We start from the raw sequence: 20646 nt of genomic DNA on the forward strand, positions 1-20646 counted from the left end.
GCCTTAACCTAAGTGCAAAATTTCTGTTCTCTTACCTCCTTATCAACTGAATTAAAAAAAAAAATATTTATAGACGAAATAATGTGTATAGTTAGTTACCTGGTCCTAAGTGCAGTTTCATAAAACCACATTCTGGTTTCCAAATACATATGTTTACCTGATTTTATATTTATATTTATATTCCCAATGTCAAAGATCAGCTCATCAAGTATAGTTATTCCAAGTTCACAAGCACAGAACTTACCTGTGAACAGCTTTAGATGCTTGTCTCTGCACTGCCACACTGCGGCCTTGCAGTGCATAAATTGCTGAAGAAAGAAGGCACTTGTGATAATTACTGTCTTTCTGTTTGATGTGCTTCAGTAATTCATTAAGCGCCGCTTTTGACAGTGTAGGATCCTGCATTGTCAATCCTAGAGCACACAAGGCTTGAAGGCTTTCTGTGGTTGGTTCCTTTAAGATAGAGCTGTAAACATTTTTAATTGTCTATTAGCCAAAGTACACTAGTCTGTAAGTATTAAAACATATTTAACATTTAGTAAAAAAGCAACTTACTTAAAGATTCACCAAACTAAGTTCAAATTTAAGATAAACATAAAACAGATTCCTTGGTTTCTAGGGACAGCAATTTCCCTGAATGTCTAAAGCATTAAAAATACCAAGAGCTTTCCACAGTGCAACAGCCAAATTTCTTTTCTGTTCATTATATCTAAGTTTTAGAAACAAGTACAAATAGCGTTCTGTGGTTTGAGTTTTAGATAATTAACCATATAACCATGTAAATAACCATAGATACCATAGGCTGTTATTTTATTAATTTATTCCAAAAATATAGAAATAGGTACAAGTTATATTGGTATAATTTTTCTATTTTTATTATTTATTTTTTAAAATATTTATTTATTTTGAGACAAAGAGGGAGAGAGAGTGTGAGCACGGACAAGGCAAGACAGAGGGAGAGAGAGAATACCAAGCAGGCTCCATACTCAGCAGAAGCCTGATGCAGGGCTCGAACTCATGATCATGAGATCACAATCTGAGCTGAAATCAAGAGCTAGACACTTAACCAACTGAGCCACCCAGGCGCCCCTGCTATGATTTTTTTTTTAAGTTTTAATTTTAAATGAATTTTATTTTATCAGGTTAACTTGAAAAAGAAAGAGAAAGAAATCTTTTTGGGGACCAAAGAGGCCAACAAAAAAAAGCCAGTGAGAAATGCCTTCATTAAAGATTTAACATCTTATTAGATCAAGTGATCAATTACTTTTTTTTTTTATGTTTATTTTTTAGAGAGAGAAAGAGTGTGAGCAGGGGAGGGGCAAGAGAGAGGGAGACACAGAATCTGAAGCAGGCTCCAGGCGCTGAGCTGTCAGCAGAGAGGCCGATGTGGGTGGGGCTCGAACTCCCGAAGCGTGAGATTATGGCCTGAGTTGAAGTGGAAGCTTAACCGAGGCCCAGGAGCCCCTCGATTACTCTTTTAAACAAAAAAATAATACACAGAGAGTACAGGATGCTTTTGAAGGACTGGATGGATCCAGAGCTAAGAATTAAACCATGATCTCTAGCTCCACCTATGATTTTCAGTTCACAACTGGTTCAGTCCCATCTTTTTTGTTCACCAAAAAGATCCAACATTAAAAGCCTCATTTTACATTGTTCCAATTTTTAATCCAATGTTTAAGTATCTGGTCTCGTTAAGTGTTGATGTCAACCATACATACCATTTAAATAGCAATGTCTTGGCTACATCCATTTTTCCTTGTTTATACTCTGTTATTGCTAGAGCTGTCAAGATATGCGCTTTGTCCTGCTCTGATTCAACAACAGACAAGGCTCTCTCATAGGCTATTACACAGAGTTGGAAACAGAAACAAAACAATATAAACACAATTTTGATTGACAAATAGTGAAATTTCTCCCTTTCTAATCTTACTTTTTAAACGTCTAACTATAATTACATGTTATTGTTTCCTTATTTTCAAGTGGACAGAACAAACATTTATAATAACCTAACTTGGTTTAGCTAGCCCAAGGTGATACTGGGCATATCGTTAGGATTATTGTGGGACATTCCCCAACTTCTATCTTTACAGGGAAGTCTTTAAGAGATGTGAAGACTTGTAGCCATTGACATATCATGAAAATTCTCACATGCATACCAGTAACTCCATCAAGCTGTAGATACTTAAAATGAGCTGCACACACATAGATTGGGTCTTTATATATACATGAGAATGTACTCAATGAGCATTTCTGGAGAAAATAAAACACACTATTACTAACAACGGTTAAGGTCTTCATTTATCAGAAATTTACACTTAAGCAAAGACCTGCTTTCAGGTGGTAATGCGTATTTCTACCTTAAGTGATCTTTGGCTTCAGTTTCCTCATGTAAATAATAAAGATAAATACTCAGCTCATTACACTGCTATAAGGCCTATTCATCAAAACAATGTATTGAATAAGGAAACAGATAAAAAGTACCTAGTGTCATTCCTGGTTACTAGTCAGATTTAAATAAACATTGCAAGTCCTGTTCCCATTTCAATGTTCCATCTTTCTATATGTAAGTTTGTTGTAATTAAATTCCACTCAGCCCTAGAAAAGTAAGATGTGTCCTTTAGCATCAAGCAACATACTCACCTTTGCTGCTTTCCTTATATAGACCTTTCATAAATAAAGCCAATGCAAAACCTATGATGTCTTCTAACTCTTCAAGAGGTGTTGACTTAAAAGCCTGGATAGCTTTATCATATTCACCAATGGAACTAAGAAGCAAAACATAACTTACTTTTAATATTAAATTTTTTTTTTTGGTTTACATCATAAAAATACAGAGAGATACTAAGGTTCTTTTAATACCTTCATCTACCTCATCTATCACTGTTAAGGCTATAGAAAAGATAAAATAAAAGGTGTATTGTTTATTTCAAATAAGATGTACTGGGGTAATTTAACTTCAAAATTTGCTTCCTTTAAATTACATGTGAAAGTGATTAGTTTGGCTAAATTACAGAGTCTTTCTTATTAATGAACTTGAACTAAAATCCCAAGTTATAAAAATAATTTCAAGTTAACTTCTATACAGAACTCTTTAAGCTACATATGTGGGTTGAATATTACCCTATGAGTATTGTCCAAGCATCCTTGACAAGCTTAACTAAAGTCATAAAATACCTAGTCAAAATCAAACCTAGCCTTTGTGTAAAGTGTTTCCCTGCACATCCTTTTTTTTTTTTTTTTTTTTTTTTGGAAGTATAAAGATACACTAAATTCCACAGACAAAACTATACATTACCTTTTTTGTATTTAATAGGAAGAAAAGTAAAACTTGTTACATATGATAAAAGTACAATACTTTTTAACAACAAAAAAATAATTGTTTTGCTTATTTAAAGATGAAGAGAAGCTGCCATCACCTGGAAATGATACACTGTGTCTTTGAGATTCTTATTTTTGGTATCCATCACTATAATCACAAGCTGTTTCTATTTTTAATGTGTTATTGGAAATCTTTTTAGAAAATCCTTTTAATCTTGAGGAGTGTGTGTGGGAGCTAAAAATACAAACTTTGGTTCTAAAATTAGTTCTCATAAAGGTGAAAGATTTTAAAAAGCAAAAAAATTTAAGGTTTTTAAAATAAAAAAAACCCTCAAATTTTGGTAAATATTTTGATGAAGGAAAGAGGGCTACCTTAAATTGTTCATGGATATATACATATATTAATTTTAAAAAAACACTATCTTCAAACATGTGATTACTTTTGTAGAGAAAAAAATAGAACTAGAAAGGGCACAAGGGGCTTCAACTTGTAAATTTTTCCTTGGGAAGAGAAAAAACAAACAAAAAAAAAACACCCTGAAGACAATGGACAATTTTAAGATCTGTTATATTTGAGCAGTGACTATTCATTAAATTATGTTCTATACTACTTACTGCATTTTGCATGTTTAATGTATTTCATAATAAAACAAATTAAAAAGATGATCTATTTTCAATAGGAGATAGAGATTTTCTTCTAAAATATTTACATTACATCAAAACTAAAGAGAACAGATACTTGTTCCATATAATTTCTTATAACCTATCTTCTGCTACAACAAAATCTTAGAAATAACAAAACTCTATCAACTCCTAAACAAAACAGTTTAAAAGAAATGGAAGGAAGAGCAGTCAGAACAATAGTATTTTCCTGTCTATGGATATTATTCAGTTACACAAATATAAATGAAAATAACTGGCTACCTCAGATCTCTAGCATGTATCTCTTTAAAAGATGTAGGCACTAATCTCAAAATATCAAACTACAGGTTTGATCATTCAATTTGGGGGCAGTTTTCAGCTTGAGGAACACCTCTCTAACTGAAGCCAAAAACCTTCCCCCCACTGCCCCATAACACTTCTGTTCTCCAGACCTAATTCTATTCTCTAAAATACCTAGGTTTTAATCTTTTTTTTAAAATTCTTTTCCAGTCAAAAGTCTTTGAGAATCTGAAAAAGCTATACAGCTCTCTCTCCATCCCAAAATATACATACACAAAAAATTTTTTGCACAATTTTATTTTTTGAATGTTTGTTTATTTTTGAGAGAGAAAGAGTGAGAGCATGAGCAGAGGAGGGGCAGAGAGAGAGGGGGAGATACAGAATCTGAAGTAGGCTCCAGGCTCCGAGCTGTCAGCCCAGAGCCCAACACAGGACTCAAACCCATGAACCACGAGACCATGACCTGAGGAAGTTGGATGCTCAACCGACTGAGCCACCCAGGCGCCCGTTTGTAAAATTTTAAAAGGGCTTTTTTTTTTTTTTTCTTTTTTGATGGAAGGAAAGAGGGCTGGCTACCTTAGATTGTTTATGGATACATACATATATTATTTAATACTAATTTATTTAATATTAATTAAAAATTAATGACATATTAATTTATTTAAGGTATGTAATACATACATTAATACATATATTAATGGATCTCTAAAGTCCATTCCCAGTGTAAATATATATAGCATGCAAATGAGAATAAGTACAATTTCTCTTCCAATTAACAAGGGTTCTACTATACAGACAGTAACGCCTCTCTTTGAAATGTTCTCTTGTATAGTCCACAACCATCAGTTCTAAATCTGCTTCTCACTAAAGCACAGTGCCATTAGGTACCGTTAGAGGAACAGGAAAGTATTAACAGAGCCCAGTATTGAGGAGATTATGTATCCAGCGGACATAATCATCAGCCCACTCATCTCTACATGTTCCATTAGTCTGGATTCATCACTACCTCACTAGTCCCATAGCTTTCACCAGAAAAGTCTAACAGATTCACAGAATTAATGGGGAAAAAATATGCTTACCATAATAATCTGCCATAATTTCTTACTGTAACATTATAAGTATCTTGGTCTTCCACACTTTGTAACAATAACATTGCCCTGGAAAAAAAAGGGGGGGGGGGCAGGTATTTTAAATTAGCTCTGTGAAACAGCATTCTTTTACTCTTCTTCTTTAACTGAATCTACAGATTCTTGTTTTCTTCATTTCATTCATCTAATTCTTTAATGTCAGCTATAACAACTTTTTCATATATTAATAAGCTGGTACACCAAAAACACTTAATATGTAGATTTTAGACTATCAGGAAAGGAACTTGAATAAGGTGATCTCTTATTTAGTGAAATCATTCATCACACGTGAGTTTTAAATATTCCAAAAAAAAAATTAATCTAAATACAGGAAGCAATGGTATCACTATTTTAAGTTTTAACATTAAGTATACAGCAACAATCTTAAAAATATTTATATACTAGTGGTTTAAGTTAGGAAGCCAGGAAATTGAGTGCTTTCATGTGCACTTACCTTTTACATATAGAAAAATATTTAAGCAATACTTAGTTAAGAAAGAAAAGATTTATCAGGAGTCCCTAAAGGCTTAGAATAAATACATCAACATGTGACATGTCTCATTTTATCTTGTGTTCAGTCCCCTTTGGGAAAGCAGAAAAATGACTTAACAACTAATAGGAGTTGGATATTTAGTAAGATTTTTTTGTTTTTTTATTTTCTTTTCTGTTTAAAAAGGATGATCTAGGGAGAAACACTCAAGTGATGTTACATGAAAAACAAATATTTGCTAAAGAAGTCTAAGGCAATATTACACATTATTATACTATACTACACTATACTATACTATACTATACTGGTTAGATTTATACCTAATTTGTGGTTTCAAGCCTCAAATACTTGTCTAAGGCAGAAAACAACAGCAGTGATTGGTCAAGGAAGACTGGTGCATATCCACATGACTGTGGAGTTGCTATTTGAACTTGAAGGTGTAACTAGTTGTTAGATTCACACTATTTGTGATTAGAGTATATACAATAAAATGGCAAGCACTCTGAAGTTAATCTTCTTTGTTTAAAAATCCTGCTTGCTGTTGTATTCTACCATATTTCTACAATTTGTTTACTATTAAGCTTAACATGCCATTGAAAGACACAGAATTGTTGCTTTTCATGAACTTCCGCATATACCTTTAAAAAAGAACTTCTTGGGGCGCCTGGGTGGCTCTGTCGGTTAAGCGTCCGACTTCGGCTCAGGTTATGATCTCACAGTTCGTGAGTTCCAGCCCCACGTCAGGCTCTGTGCTGACAGCTCAGAGCCTGGAGCCTGTTTCAGATTCTGTGTCTCCCTCTCTCTCTCTCTCTCTCTCTCTCTCTCTCTCTCTGCCCCTTCCCTGCTCATGCTCTGTCTCTGTCTCTCAAAAATAAATAAATGTTAAAAAATAAAAATAAAAAATAAAATAAAAAAGAACTTCTTGATTATATAGCCTCCAGTATCATCTAGTGATAACCCCTTTGCACTGCCAGGAGATCCATGAAAGGGCATGGCAAAGCGTTTGGGACACCTCAATGACTTTGTGTATGACAAAGTTTCTTCTAAGTATCTATTTTTTACTTTTCAGGCAATGATACATGCAGTTAGGTCTTTTAACTTTTCAACTAGTATCCCCAACATTGTCATTTTTTTATTCACCCATCAATTAATCTGCAGAGAATAAACCTGCAAGTCGATTTCATTGCCTACCACCCTCTTGGTTGGTCATTTCACTCGAGCACATGGTCCTTATTTTCTCAACATGGCAAGTGCATTCCTGTTTCAGAGCACGTGCTCTTGCTGTTCCTCTGCCTGGAATGCTGTTGCCCTCTTGAATGGCTTATAGCCTCACTTCATGCAGGCCAAGCCTCAACTGCCTCTTTAGTAAGCCTATGCTTGTTAAACCTGTCTCAAATTCACTGCCTGCCTTAACACTCCCTGTCCCTCTACCCCATTTTGATTTTCTTTCTTAGCAATTACCATCACAGATGTCTATAAGCTTATGATATGTCTCCCCACCACCAGGTCAGAAGCTCCATGAAAATAGAGCCTGTGTCTGTTTTATTTCACTGCTCAATTGCTAGTGTCAAGGACAATGTTTGGCACATAGCAATTCAAAAACTATGTATTGAATGAATAAAATACAGCAGATCTTAAAGCAATTCAGACAAATATAATGTTCTCATTTCTTCTCTGAATGAACCTACACATTTTTAAAATAAAGAGACAGATTTTTCTAAAACAGAATCTGGGAGACTTTTCAGTTTGATTTTTGTTTTTTCTCCTGTCTGTCTCTCTCGGATAGAGCAACAGAAACCAAAATATAGCTGAAAATTTAAAACTGAATTTTTAAAAATGTAATGATAGATAATTAGAGATCAGGAATCAGAACATTTGTGTAGCACCTTCTTCATGAAATGAAAACAAATTTTAAAAAGCCAAGTGATAAACACAGACGACTCTTAATTAAATGTAGAGTTTACCTTTGGTATGCACCTGCTGCTTCCTTTCTCAGTTGTAGATGTTCATTTAAGTAACCCAACATTGTGAAAGCTGGAGCATAATTCTGAATTCTTTCTGGAAATCCAAAAATATCTTTTCTTTACATGTGCATGTTGATCGTATTTGTAAAATACCTCAATGCCTTTAACACCAGATTACTTCCTGAGATCACAGCTATTAAAAATGGTCTCATTTTTATCTTGACTATAAAGTACTAGTAATCATTTTATAACTGTTTTAAGTTATTGAATATTTTATAATTATTTATAGTTTCTCGTTATGCTTAAAGTCTAAACATTTTTATCCCCAAAGGTGTAATAATTTGAAATTGTAGCTTATATTAACACTAGTCATGAGATTCATAAGGAAATTCAGTTTTTTGGCTAATCACTTAATCTTTCCTGCAATTTTCTTGGTGGTTTGCTTCCAATTTCTATGTGTTTTTAAAAAATTCACTCAGTATTATACACTGGAAACACGGATGACTTGGGCACTTTCAGTGCAGAACTTTGAAATTTTAATGTCAAAAAACATCATCTATCTACTAATGCACAAAGAAGAAACACATCTGATTTATTTAAAAGCAGTATTGAGAGGGGTGCCTGGGTGGCTCAGTTGATCAAGCGTTCGACTACGGCTCAGGTCATGATCTCGTGGTCTACAAGGTCAAGCCTTGGTTGGGCTCTGTGCTGACAGCTGACAGTCTGGATGGAGCCTGCTTCAGGTTCTGTGCCTCCCTCTCTCTCTGTCCCTCCCCTGCTCATGCTCTGTCTCTCTGTCTCTGTCTCTCTCTCTCAAAAATAAACATTAAAAAACATAAAAGTAGTATTGGGAAACAAACCATCACTTAAAATCCCTTAAAATTGCTTAACAAAGTATAGTGTAACCACAATTTATATGATAGTTAGGCTCTAACGTCAAAGCATAAAGTGAAAATCACATAATCAACCTTATTCTTGAAAAATCCTAACGTCACAAAAGAGAGGAATACCAAAACTGAATCACACTAAAAAGAGATTCATGCCTTCCAAGTACACTCACCCTAAGGTAAATTGTCAGCCAGACAAATAGATACGACTCCACTCTAGGGTAAAAAATCAGACTATGCATAACTGTCAGGGAATTATGTGTTCATTGTTCTAGGGATCCAAATTTTGTAGAAAGGTAAATATTTACCCCTGTGTAAATTCTTTATAAATGTTACCCATTCTTACGGAAATTTATCAATAAAACTTCTGATCCATACACTCTCACAGAGGCTCTAGATATTTATTGGAGTCATTCATTTTGGGAAATGGCATAAGATGTTAGTGCTCTGATGTGCTGATGTTTATAAACTAACTGCCTTCTGCTCAAGCATCCCAGGCTCAATGCAGGAAGAGTATTACAATCCTCTCCATACCTATGATGAGAAATTTTCTCTTCTGCTTTTCAGTTTATCTGTTTCTTCATAATACTAAACTGCCCATATGCCTGCTTAAACTTCTTTCTTCTTTATTAGAATTTCTCAAGGGATAAATAAAAGGCTAGCAAAACTAACATTTCTTGAGCATCCAGGGTACTTTGCATATCATTTTGTATAAATCATCCCATTTAAACTCTAAGCAATAGATGCTTTTATTCTTGTATTACAGATGAGAAAACTAAAATCCAATTCAGTAATATGACCAAGGTTTCATCATAGCTAAGAGGAGGAGCAGAGACTAAAAGCCACTGGTAGTTTTCCACCCCCCCCCCCCCACCTCCCATGACCACAAGTGCATTCCTTAATTAATCCACATCACCTGTCTCACCCATTCACCCACCCACATTCCCTATGGTAACCATCAGTTTGTTCTGTATAGTTAAGAGTGTGTTTCTTGGTTTGTCACCTCTCTTATTTTTTAAACTTTGCTAGTTTGTTTTGTTTCTTAAATTCCACATATGAGTGAAATCATATGGTATTTTTGGACTTATTTGACTCTACTGACTTATTCCTTTTGGACTTACTTGACTCTTTTGTCTCTATTTGACTTGTTTCATTTAATTTGACTTATTACACTCTACCTCCATCCATGTTGCTACAAATGGCAAGATTAAACTGGTAATAAAACTAGTAGTTTTAGTAAGGAAGAAAGGAAAATTTTACAATAGATGGTTAATGAAACTTCACCATTCTGTCCTTTTCCTAAGGCTACATGTATTTTTCCAGTATTCTGAAGAAAAATCAGGTGTTAAAGTGGGAGATTAAACACACTAATTTTGGAATTTAAAGCATATTATCTCATTTAATTTTCACATCTCTACCATCTAGATATTATTAACTAACTTTCCAAGGTTAATAGAAGTTAAAAGAAGTAAAATCCTTGGCCTAGGACTGTAGAGAAATAAATGGCAGAGATAGAACAGCAACAACTCAGGCCCATTACACTCCAAAATGCTTTCCACTACAACATGGAAATCAGTTTTATTGTGATCATTAGGTAGCAGCAATTTTCATCACTCTTCAAAAGGCCTTATACATTTTGAAAAGGAGACTGACCATTGGAGAAAAAAAAAAAAAGCAAATTCATGTCTTAAGGAACACTAATATTTTACTTGGAATTAACTAATTTTAAAACTTCTTTCAACTGTTTCAACAATTTATTCAAATATTGAGTTATTCAAATATTGAATACCTTACCTATGTATTTACTCAAAACAACTTGTGCGGCTGGAATAGCATTCATCTGAACGATATTGTACCGGTACAGCTCAGTATCTCTGTTGCTTTTATCTTGCAATGTTGTACAGACCCAATAAGCATAACCTATTGCTCCCTCGGTCTTTAAAAATGACAAAGTTAACAAGTGAATATAAGATAATAAATATACTAATAAAAATTATAAAACAGCAAGTTTCAATACAGTAAATATCACATCTTAGTCTTAAGTCAACTGCAAAGTGTCTCTAATTAAAGAGTCACTGCGATACAACACAGCTCAGAGCATATTTGAATCACTTGCTTCAACCCTAAGTAGGAGAATCACATGTGATTAAATAAAGGGCAAAAAAACAGAGCCCCACCTAATGGGTTGATATCTTTCTCTAGGCACCATTTTTAGAGATTAAACCAATAATTACCAAAGGAGTTCTAAAACACATTTGTAAATAATCAAGAAATGCCGGCCTACTCCTTATCTCATGTTGATTTTTCTCTAGGGTCTCAGTTTCTATTCTAAATGACTACTGTATCTACTGAGTCCCATGTCATTTCTTCCTGAGCTTATGAAAGATAACACAAGATGAAAATGAGAAGTTCTTTAAAGATAATTTCTAAGATAAAATAAAGAATAGAGACAACTGCTGTTATCAACATCTGATACCACTCTATTCGTTTTCTTAACAAGAATACTGTATTCATGAATGAATCCTCAATAATGTTCAAATTCTTACATGCATACTAAGCTCTGTAGTGTGCCTGAAAAGATCCATGGTGTCATAACTTCCAACTGTCTCTGCGATAAGAGCCTATAAAAGGAAAAAAGAGGTTCTTAAAGTGAAATTATTTGGCAGAACCAAAGGTTTACTAGCTGTGCTTCATAGCACAGCTAATTTCTTTTCCAATCTTGGCTACTACATTCCCATGGCTCAGAGGACCAGAATAACTTGTCAAATTGGCCCTTAAACTGACAAATGCTTTCCGAATTCCCTCTGCAACCAGGCAGTGGTGCAATAATCCACATAAAATTCCTCAGAACACTGATAAAGCTGTGCTACCTTCTCCCTTCCCTTTCACCCTTGATCCATTCATACTGGTATTTGTCTGGACTGGGGTTCTTAATCACACGATCATCTTGGATTCACCTGGGTAAGCTTTTTAAAAAAGGAAGTCCTTACCTCTAGATTTCTAGTTTCCACAGACCTGGAGTACAGTCTCAACATATTTATTTTTCAAAAGTGTGTCAGGAATTTAAATAATATACCTATGCCTTTAACTTTATAGACTATGAGATAAAAGTACTTTCAAGCTCCTATATCTTTTATTTAAAAATCAGGTTTTAGTTATCATACATTACTAATATTATTAAAAAATTAATATAAAGTCTCACTTCTGTTGTTACCATTTTGATTAAATCTACCAGTTAACTCCTGAAATAAATTATTTTTAGATAAAAAGAACTGAAGGGCGCCTGGGTGGCTTAGTAGGTTGAGCATCCGACTTCAGCTCAGGTCATGATCTCACAGTTTGTGGGTTCAAGCCTCATATCAGGGTTTGCACCTGCAGCATGGAGCCTGCTTCCAATTGATTCTCTGTCTCCCTCTCTCTCCGTCCTTTCTCCACTTGCATACACACACTCTCTCAAAAATAAACATAAAAAAAAAAAAGAATAAAATACTTGAAAAATTAAAAAAAGAATACTAGGTGGCTCTGATTAGCATTCAAAATCTACTGATCTAGAGCAGTGCTACTCAGAGTCAAGTCCCTGGAGCAGCATCAGCATCATCACTTGGAAGCAGTTAGAAATGCAAATTCTTGGGCCTCCTGCATCCAACTTACACAGAGATTAGTAGTAATGCTGTTAGCTCCCAGATGCTAACCACAATTCATAGAGAAAGGAGTTACTTTTCTAACTCTGCTTGCTTCACCAATTAACTAGAATTAGATCCAAGAGTCAAAGGTAGAATAAAAGCTTCTAACCTCTGATGGCTGATTTTCTGATATGGGTGATGCTCCTGCTATTCTCTGAACCAAAACAATCAACTACTTACTAATTCATTACAATTTCTCAACTAGAAAGACCTTGAAGACCACTCAGTCCAATCTTTTTCAGGTAAAGAAAATGAAATCCAGCAGTGATATGTTAAAAATCAGTCTGTGACAGACTCACACTCATAACCAAGTATCTGGATTCCTATCTGGCAGTACAAAACTCTGAACTTTGGGGAAGCAGAGGAAGAATACTCATAAACAAGCACCAAATCAAATATAAACATTTTACAGAAAATGGGAAAACATAATCAAAATGATCTTTGTCAATGTTTATATTTTTGGTAAATGTGCTTTAAACAACAGAGTTCTAGGGTTTTTTAGCATAATAATGTCAGGCTGATGGAGCCCAAAGCCCCCCAAATCAAGGCTTAATCATTATAAGCTGTATGCCCTTGGGCACAATACTAAGGATCTCTAATCTTCAATTTCCCCATCTGTGAAAAGAGTTTAACAACCACCACCATCTCAAAGGATCAATGAAAGATTAACCAAAATAATATATATACAAAGAGACTAGCACAATTACTGGCACAAAGGAAGTCCTCGTATGTTACCTGTTACCCAACATTATCGTTGCTATTTATATTAACAGGTTACTTGCATCATTTTAAATTAACTGGTTGTTTATACCCTAGGATTATTAATAAATATATGTTATATATCTTACTTGTCCAATCCAGCACATTAAGTAAGATGGATCAAGGGACTGAGCCATTTTGAAAGCTTCATGAGCTTGCTAGGAAAAAAAAAAGGCAAAAATTAACATGTCATGTCATTTTATTAATTTAGTATTAAATTGCTTATGTTTAAAAAGCATACGAGAAGATAAGTCAGACTTGTCAACATAAATACTTACAAGTCCAAAACTTCATTGTTTAAACACAATTAGCAACTTTTAAAACAGTGTTTTAACTACATAGTCCTAGAAAACTCCTGGGTACAAACAACAGCTCTCTCTACAGGCTTAAGGGTTTTGGTCCCCAGTGAAAGGGCAATAGGGATGCACCTCATAGTCTGTAGAACTTTTAACCAATCACCCATGCATTTGCTAGCCACAGGCTTGATAGAAGTATCTATTGCCCTCTCCTGAAGCTTAATTGGCCTGATAAGAACTAACGGCAAGGAGGTCAAAGAGACGTACCTGAAACTTGGCAAAAAAAGAATGGACAGCATAAATATGTGCTAAGCAGTGAGGAAAACTTAAAGATACCTCACTTGGACACATTAAATTGCATGTTTATTTTTCTACTACAAAAACTTATTATATGCTGCCTTATACTGTTTTCTCAAAAATCAATGTGTGACAGGAAACAGTCTTATTTTTCTTATGAAAACAACAACTCCTGGACAGCAACTGAGCTGTACTATCATAAAACTACATTCAGAGTTTTTTAACTGAGATCTAGCTATGTTTAAATTTTTAAAAATATTTTCACATATCTTAAGATCTAACTTAATATTCTCCTTCATTCTATTTACAGGCTTTTGAAGCAATCTTGGCAATGACTTACTTTATCCCTGAGAGTATTACTGAAACTATTTTAAAAGGATGATATTCAGTATAACGGCTGAAACACAAAATAGTATGGATGTTCTATTATCTATAGATTTATGGAAACTACTAAACATGACCTACAAGCATGCTTCCAATTACTTACTGTATTTCTAATTCTCCAATATATAACTGTTCAAGTATGACAAATTACATTGTGGCATATAAAAGAATTAGTATCCACTAAAGCCAAATCTAAATCACCCAACATAGGCTAAACTTAATCTGCTAGACATTACTAATCACCTCTTTTACTTCATCACCCCACCCCTAACACAGCCCACACAGGACTCTTCTTATACATGTACAGATAAAAAGAAAAACACCCCAATAAAACATAACAAAATTGTTCTAATCTTTAAATGAAAAACATAATTATAAATCCAAAATTTCTTCAGTGATATGAAAAGGAAAATAAATCTTACACGTTCATTATTTAATATAACAAATGGAATGCCATCAATTATCTAGCATATAGGTGAGCATACTGAATAGGTAACAATATTCAAAGTATTTCTCCACAAGAAGCTAAGCTATTACAAAGAAGTAATATTCATATATAAAAAATTCATATATAAAGCTATTACAAAGAGGTAACATTCATACATAAAGAATGTTCTTTAACATGACAAAACAGACAACACATTTACCTCAATGTTTTCATTTGCAAGGTATAAGACTCCCAAGTTGGTCCATGCAACAGGATTCTAAAAGATGTATATATAAAATTAGGTCCCTGTCTACATGGCAGCCTGAGAAAGTTATTAACATGAAATTTTGAAGTTCTTTTTCACAGACAGACACATAAAACACTCACAATTTGTTCTGATTGGATTGACTTGATGAAACAATGCTGAGCAAGGGCGTAATTTCCAATACCTAAAAAATACAGAGTTTGATGAAACTGAACTTTATTACCTGAAACAGGCAATCTTCTAATAATATTGAAGTGTTATGTAATTCTTACCACTGTAACATGAAACCACACCAAGAGCATTCCAGTATAAATGGTTTTTACTGTCGAGTCTCACCGCCTTTTTCAGACACTGAAAAAGTAAAATTAGATTAATTTTGGTATCTTGGAACATCAGTATTTATATCAAGATAAACGTGGTTTTATGTAAAAACATGATAGTATTTATCAAAAACATCAGAAAAGCATTTCTTTTTTTAAAAAGGTTATAAATAATTTCTCAAAACCCCACCTGTAAAGATTTCTCCAACAACTCTTTAAGATCATTTGTGTTGTTGCCTGTTTCTGCTAGATGTTGTGCTTGACGGTAATAATTAATTCCGAGATCACACCATGTATTAGATGTGGACATCAGTTTTAATGCACGACCATAACACCTGTGGAAGTATAAAAATAAATGTTGTGTTCTGTTAAAATGTCCTAATTCAAAGTAAATGTCATTAACTAGCAAACTTTGTAAATTACCTTCCTCCAAGATGGAGGAGCTCATTCTTCCTTAATACTTGTTTTCCTTCTTTCTGACCTAGGAGGACTCCTAAAACATTAACATTTACTTTAGATGGTGAGACAGCGTACAGACTGGTACAAGCATCCCCAACTAGCTTCCAAAGGCAAGACACATCAGCTCGATGCTGCAGAGCCCTAAAAAAATAAACAGTGTTTATTTTATTTTTATACTTACAAGTTATTTCCAAAAACTAGGAAGTTTATCTCTCTCATTACAATCTTGATTAAAAATTACTTCCTTGGTTAAGTGCAGTGAATGCTTTACTAAATTCTTTCCAAATAAGTTACATGTTATCACTCCCTTATTAGGAAGAAGAAAGGAAGGGGGAAAGGGGAAAGAAGTGATTATTTCGAATGCCAGAAATTTTGCAAACACCTCTTTGGTACTCTTCTTCATTTTTATTAGAAGTAGCAGAAATCACATAAATAAACCAATACATTTTCCAGGACCAATTCACCTTTAACTGAATTTTTTTGAACTGTGCTGTCTGTGTTTGTCTTTTAAACAGTAACCAAAGTAGTAAAGTTGGTAGCTCTCTCTGTTAATTATTGTAAACTCATGTTTTTGCTTGTTGGTCTTTGGTCAAATAAAAATGACTAGTAAATGTGTGCTATATTAAATATATTTGGTGGTCCAAAGGATTTTTACTAAGACCAAGATTACCAAAAAGCTAAATATGAAAATGTGAAAACTCATGATTTATTGAAGAAATATGACTGAATGCACAAGCTTAAAAGAGTAAATAAAAATATTAATTATGGTGATAAAGGTCACCTCTTCTTAAAATGAGAACAATCTCACTATTTCTCTTCATTTTTCTTTTCTCAAGATCTTATAAATAAAACATGACAATTTCACTTAAGCCAAGTCTCAATAATCAGCCATCACAAACAGCTATGTTACTGGCAGATGGACAAGCAGATGGAACATTTCTCATAGCCTTTTCTACTAAAAGAGTCCAGCCAAAAATCATTTTCCAGTATCTTTCTGAGAGATAAGATTAATTATTGCAGTCATCACTGAGAGCCCACTGTGAGAATCAGGAGGAAGGACAACACTATTTGTAGTTCCTCTGCTTAAATATCTTAGCATAACTTCTAAAAATGACAGCATGAGAGGACAATGCTAAGCGAAATAAGTCAGTTGGAGAAAGGCAAATACCATATGATCTCACTCATATGTGAAATTTAAGAAACAAAACAAACGAGCAAAGGAAAAATAAAAGAAAAAAAGAGACACAAACCAAGAAACAAGAAACAGACTCTTAACTATACAGAACACACAATGGTTACCAGAGGGGAGGAGGGTGGGAGATGAGGGGGAAAAGAGAATGGGAGTTAAACAGTACACTTGTTGTGATGAAAAGAGTAAAATAAAATAAAACAAAATAAAAGTGAATAAAATCTACAACATGAAAGAAGAAAATAGAAGGAGAAAAGGGAAACAGAGGCCATTTTAATAGCCTAAACTCTTTCAATAAAAAAATAAAGTATCTGTAAGGTGAAATAACTTCTATCACCTTTACACAAGAATTGTGGTAGTACGAACTTTTACATCCAGAAGTAAATATAAATTTGGGGATTATCACTTTAAGAGTTTTATATACCTCCATATTATTGGCTGTGAATGCTACAAGCTATGGGCTACCCAGAACAAAATTTCCCATTCTCAGAAAGGCAGTTTTTGTATCTCAAGTATCATCAAAGGTTCACAATTACTCTTAAATACTAGTTCAAACAAAGCATGCCCTGTTCACAATACCCTTTCCTCTTTGGAAAGATCTATATAATGTGAGACTTGAAAAGCAGCAATAAAAACCTGTGGGAGAAAAAAGGCTAAGGTTTTCTTTTCATATTTGGTTCACATTCTGGAGCAACTAAATCAACAGGAAACAGAAGACAAGACAAGTCGGAAAAGAAAGGAAGGGAAGCACAAGAAAGGTGTTTAAGAAAAAAAATTTCAAACGTATGTGCAACATGTGGACTTCTTAAAATCATCTACCACAAATAGCACTTCTACTTAGCTGGCGAATTTACAGTTCGATAAAAATACCAGCTTTACTCAAATTTTTCTGATTCCCTTAATATTACACATCACTTTTTTTTACTACACAGATTCTCTCCAGGAGCAGATTGCTCGTTTCCCCTCACCTTCAACCCTACCAATATACCTAGAAGCAGCCCTTACCATTGAATATAAATCATACTGTTCACCTCAAGTCCTAGTTCCCAATCAGTTCAATTGGAGGTACTGGCATTTCTAGGTCTCCTGCAAGGGAACACTGATGCACAGTATTCAAGCTGCTGCTCCTCTAGCAGAATGCTTCTTTCTTCCCACCCTTCCCTATGCAGCCAGCAGGTCAACAAGAGCAAGAAACTGTATCTGTTCCCCAATGCCACGTTAATACAATATGTGTGCTATAGAATTCATTGGCTACTCCGTTATTCTTTATGTTTAATATTCTGAGTACTGATTGCTGTATCTCACAGAAAAAAAATACAGAAAGATTTTCTAAATTTGGCTTTAAGATAATGCTAAGAAAATAAACACAATGAATAATAAGAATAACACTAACCAAGTAAAATATTCCAGTGCTTTTTCTATGTAGTCCACAGCTTTCCCATCAAGATAATCCACTAGAGCTGCTTTTGCCATCATAAGATGGCATTCGCCCAAACCTAAAACCAGTTAGTTTATAGTTATTAAAACACATACAGAAACACTTAGAACAAACTTTAAAAAATGTAGCGGTGTTATTTTAAAGCCACTTTTCAGAAACAAAACTTAACGGTATTTTATAAAAATTATCTTTAAGTATGGTCTCGCATACACTTAGTACTGTTGCAGTAACATGTGCTAAAAGTGATAAAAATCTATAGAAAGAATTTCATTGACTTTGGGCAGATTACTTAACTCTTAAAACCTCAGCCTTGAAAATGGTGATATTACCTAAATGCTATTCTCCATCATATTACTATTTATTAACTCTTGTGAAGCAAGATTTCATCTTTTTATATTCAAAAGTAGATAGCAAACTACACAGTAAAAATGTAATAAATGAAACAGCAATTTCCTAAAGTACCCAGTAAAGATTTAATAAACATGCATTCTTTTGAGGAAAGTTTTACTAAATTAAAACAAAAGTTTTCAAGGCCTAAGTTATGCATTGCTTACAACATACACTATTTCTGATTTTTTTTTTTTTTTAACAACGTTTATTTATTTTTGAGACAGAGACAGAGCATGAACGGGGGGGGGGGGGGGGCAGAGAGAGAGGGAGACACAGAATCTGAAACAGGCTCCAGGCTCTGAGCTGTCAGCACAGAGCCCGATGAGGGGCTTGAACCCACGGACCGTGAGACCATGACCTGAGTGGAAGTCGGATGCTCAACCGACAAAGCCACCCAGACGCCCCCACTATTTCTGATTTAAACCACAGTTGTTTAGTTAAAAAGTAAAAAGAAATGGAGTAAAAGACATATTAATGGGCTCCAAGTTTTTTTAAATGGTTAGATATAATCATAAAAAATTTGGATTATATATGGATGGTGTTTTACTTTGTACTACCAAAAATCATTTGTTAAGGAGTAGGTATCTATGGAGAAACTTAAATTAATTTAGGTAATTACAAAACAATGTAAGTTGCCCTTAAAGTTCAAAAAGTGAAAAAAAAAAAAAATCTTCTGTAAGTTAAAAAGCAATTAAAAGGTATTGAGATATTTTGAAGATATGGTAAATTAATTACCAAAATATAACAGGAGGAAAACTCTTGGTTTAGAGATCCATTTTTAGATCAAATAGCTATCATGCTGTTTGTCTAAAAATTAAATCTTTATCATACTACTATTGATTAACTGTTAGGAAATAAGATTTGATCTCTCTATATTCAAATCTATATAACAAGCCATATTATAAGAGGTTCATGAAAGAAGCCACTGTTGACTAAAGAAGTCCTTTTCAGGTTATGAAATACATTTAGGAAATTTACACAAAGATTTTATACTCTAGTATCACAAAAGTCAAAGGAGCTATGAAAAAATTACCTTTCAAAGCTGGCACATAATCTTCTTTCTTTTTAATGATCAGCTGGTATTGAGCTATCGCCTCCTTATATTTGCCTAGGATTTGCTGTATTGCTGCAACCTTAAACACACTGTATGTGGATTCTGGGTTCAGCTCACTGGCTTTTGTGAAGGATTTCAAGGCTGTGGTATAGCCACCTCTGCTTAAGTATGCCTCTCCTAATGACTCCCAACAATTGAAGTCCTTTGGGTCTGCCCTTAATGCTGCCTGTAAACTAAAATTTCAGTAAACCGTAAGACAACTAAATGTAAAAGAACTACTTCCACATTTGACAAGAAAATATAAAATAAAGAATTCAGTTGAATCACATACAACCATGGTTACTTCTATTTATCAAAGTGCTATTTAAAGCAGGTATACCTGTTCCTTTTATAACTTGAATTTTTTTATAACTTTCATATTTTAATACTAAGAAATTTTATTACAAATTTGGAATGAATAAGAATACTTTCTTGCACAAGAGCTGACCAGAATTTTCTTCCTTGACTATCTGAAAGAATCCCAGTTTCCTACCAGAATAGGTATATATCTCAGTATGCCTCATGACAATTAGTAATCTCCCACTGATCCTGTTACCAAAACAGAAATATCACAGCAGCCTAGGTATTTACATAAATCAGAAACTTTATCTTGATCCAAATATATATATATATTTGTTAATGTTTTCACAAATAGAAGAAAAAAATAACTGTTTACAACAATTTGTTAGGTTCAGAAAAAAGGCACTTTCTAATCCTTTCTAAAAAGAAAACATACAAGGCTTATAGTTAATTGTGGGCATTCACGTTTAAGTATTCATTTTAAGTTTTGGGGGTGACTGTAGTAATAAACAAATTTTATCACTTGTAGTATAACCAAAAAAACTTATATAAAGTCTTAGGTCTTATAAACCTAATTAAGTTGATAGATATTATAATCTCATTACTAGGAAATGC

At 33.9% G+C, this 20646-nt stretch overlaps 1 protein-coding gene across 5 annotated transcripts in view; it reads right to left on the reverse strand.

Annotated features, from left to right (window-relative positions):
* The window catches only part of TTC37 (tetratricopeptide repeat domain 37), an 87784-nt gene that overhangs the window by 33236 nt on the left and 33902 nt on the right, over positions 1-20646 (reverse strand). For all 5 annotated transcript variants that reach the window (XM_019837140.3, XM_011284663.4, XM_019837133.3 and 2 more), the window contains 15 exons: positions 19672-19925; positions 18204-18306; positions 15586-15762; positions 15353-15497; positions 15115-15193; positions 14965-15026; positions 14798-14854; positions 13263-13331; positions 11278-11352; positions 10526-10667; positions 7845-7938; positions 5343-5420; positions 2644-2768; positions 1722-1845; positions 245-466 (listed from right to left, as the gene is read on the reverse strand). In XM_019837140.3, the coding sequence (XP_019692699.2) occupies positions 245-466; positions 1722-1845; positions 2644-2768; positions 5343-5420; positions 7845-7938; positions 10526-10667; positions 11278-11352; positions 13263-13331; positions 14798-14854; positions 14965-15026; positions 15115-15193; positions 15353-15497; positions 15586-15762; positions 18204-18306; positions 19672-19925 (1806 nt within the window). The remainder of the gene's footprint in view (positions 1-244; positions 467-1721; positions 1846-2643; positions 2769-5342; positions 5421-7844; positions 7939-10525; positions 10668-11277; positions 11353-13262; positions 13332-14797; positions 14855-14964; positions 15027-15114; positions 15194-15352; positions 15498-15585; positions 15763-18203; positions 18307-19671; positions 19926-20646) is intronic.

The sequence above is a fragment of the Felis catus genome, chromosome A1, assembly GCF_018350175.1.
Source record: "Felis catus isolate Fca126 chromosome A1, F.catus_Fca126_mat1.0, whole genome shotgun sequence".
In the NCBI taxonomy this organism is placed as follows: Eukaryota; Metazoa; Chordata; class Mammalia; order Carnivora; family Felidae; genus Felis; species Felis catus.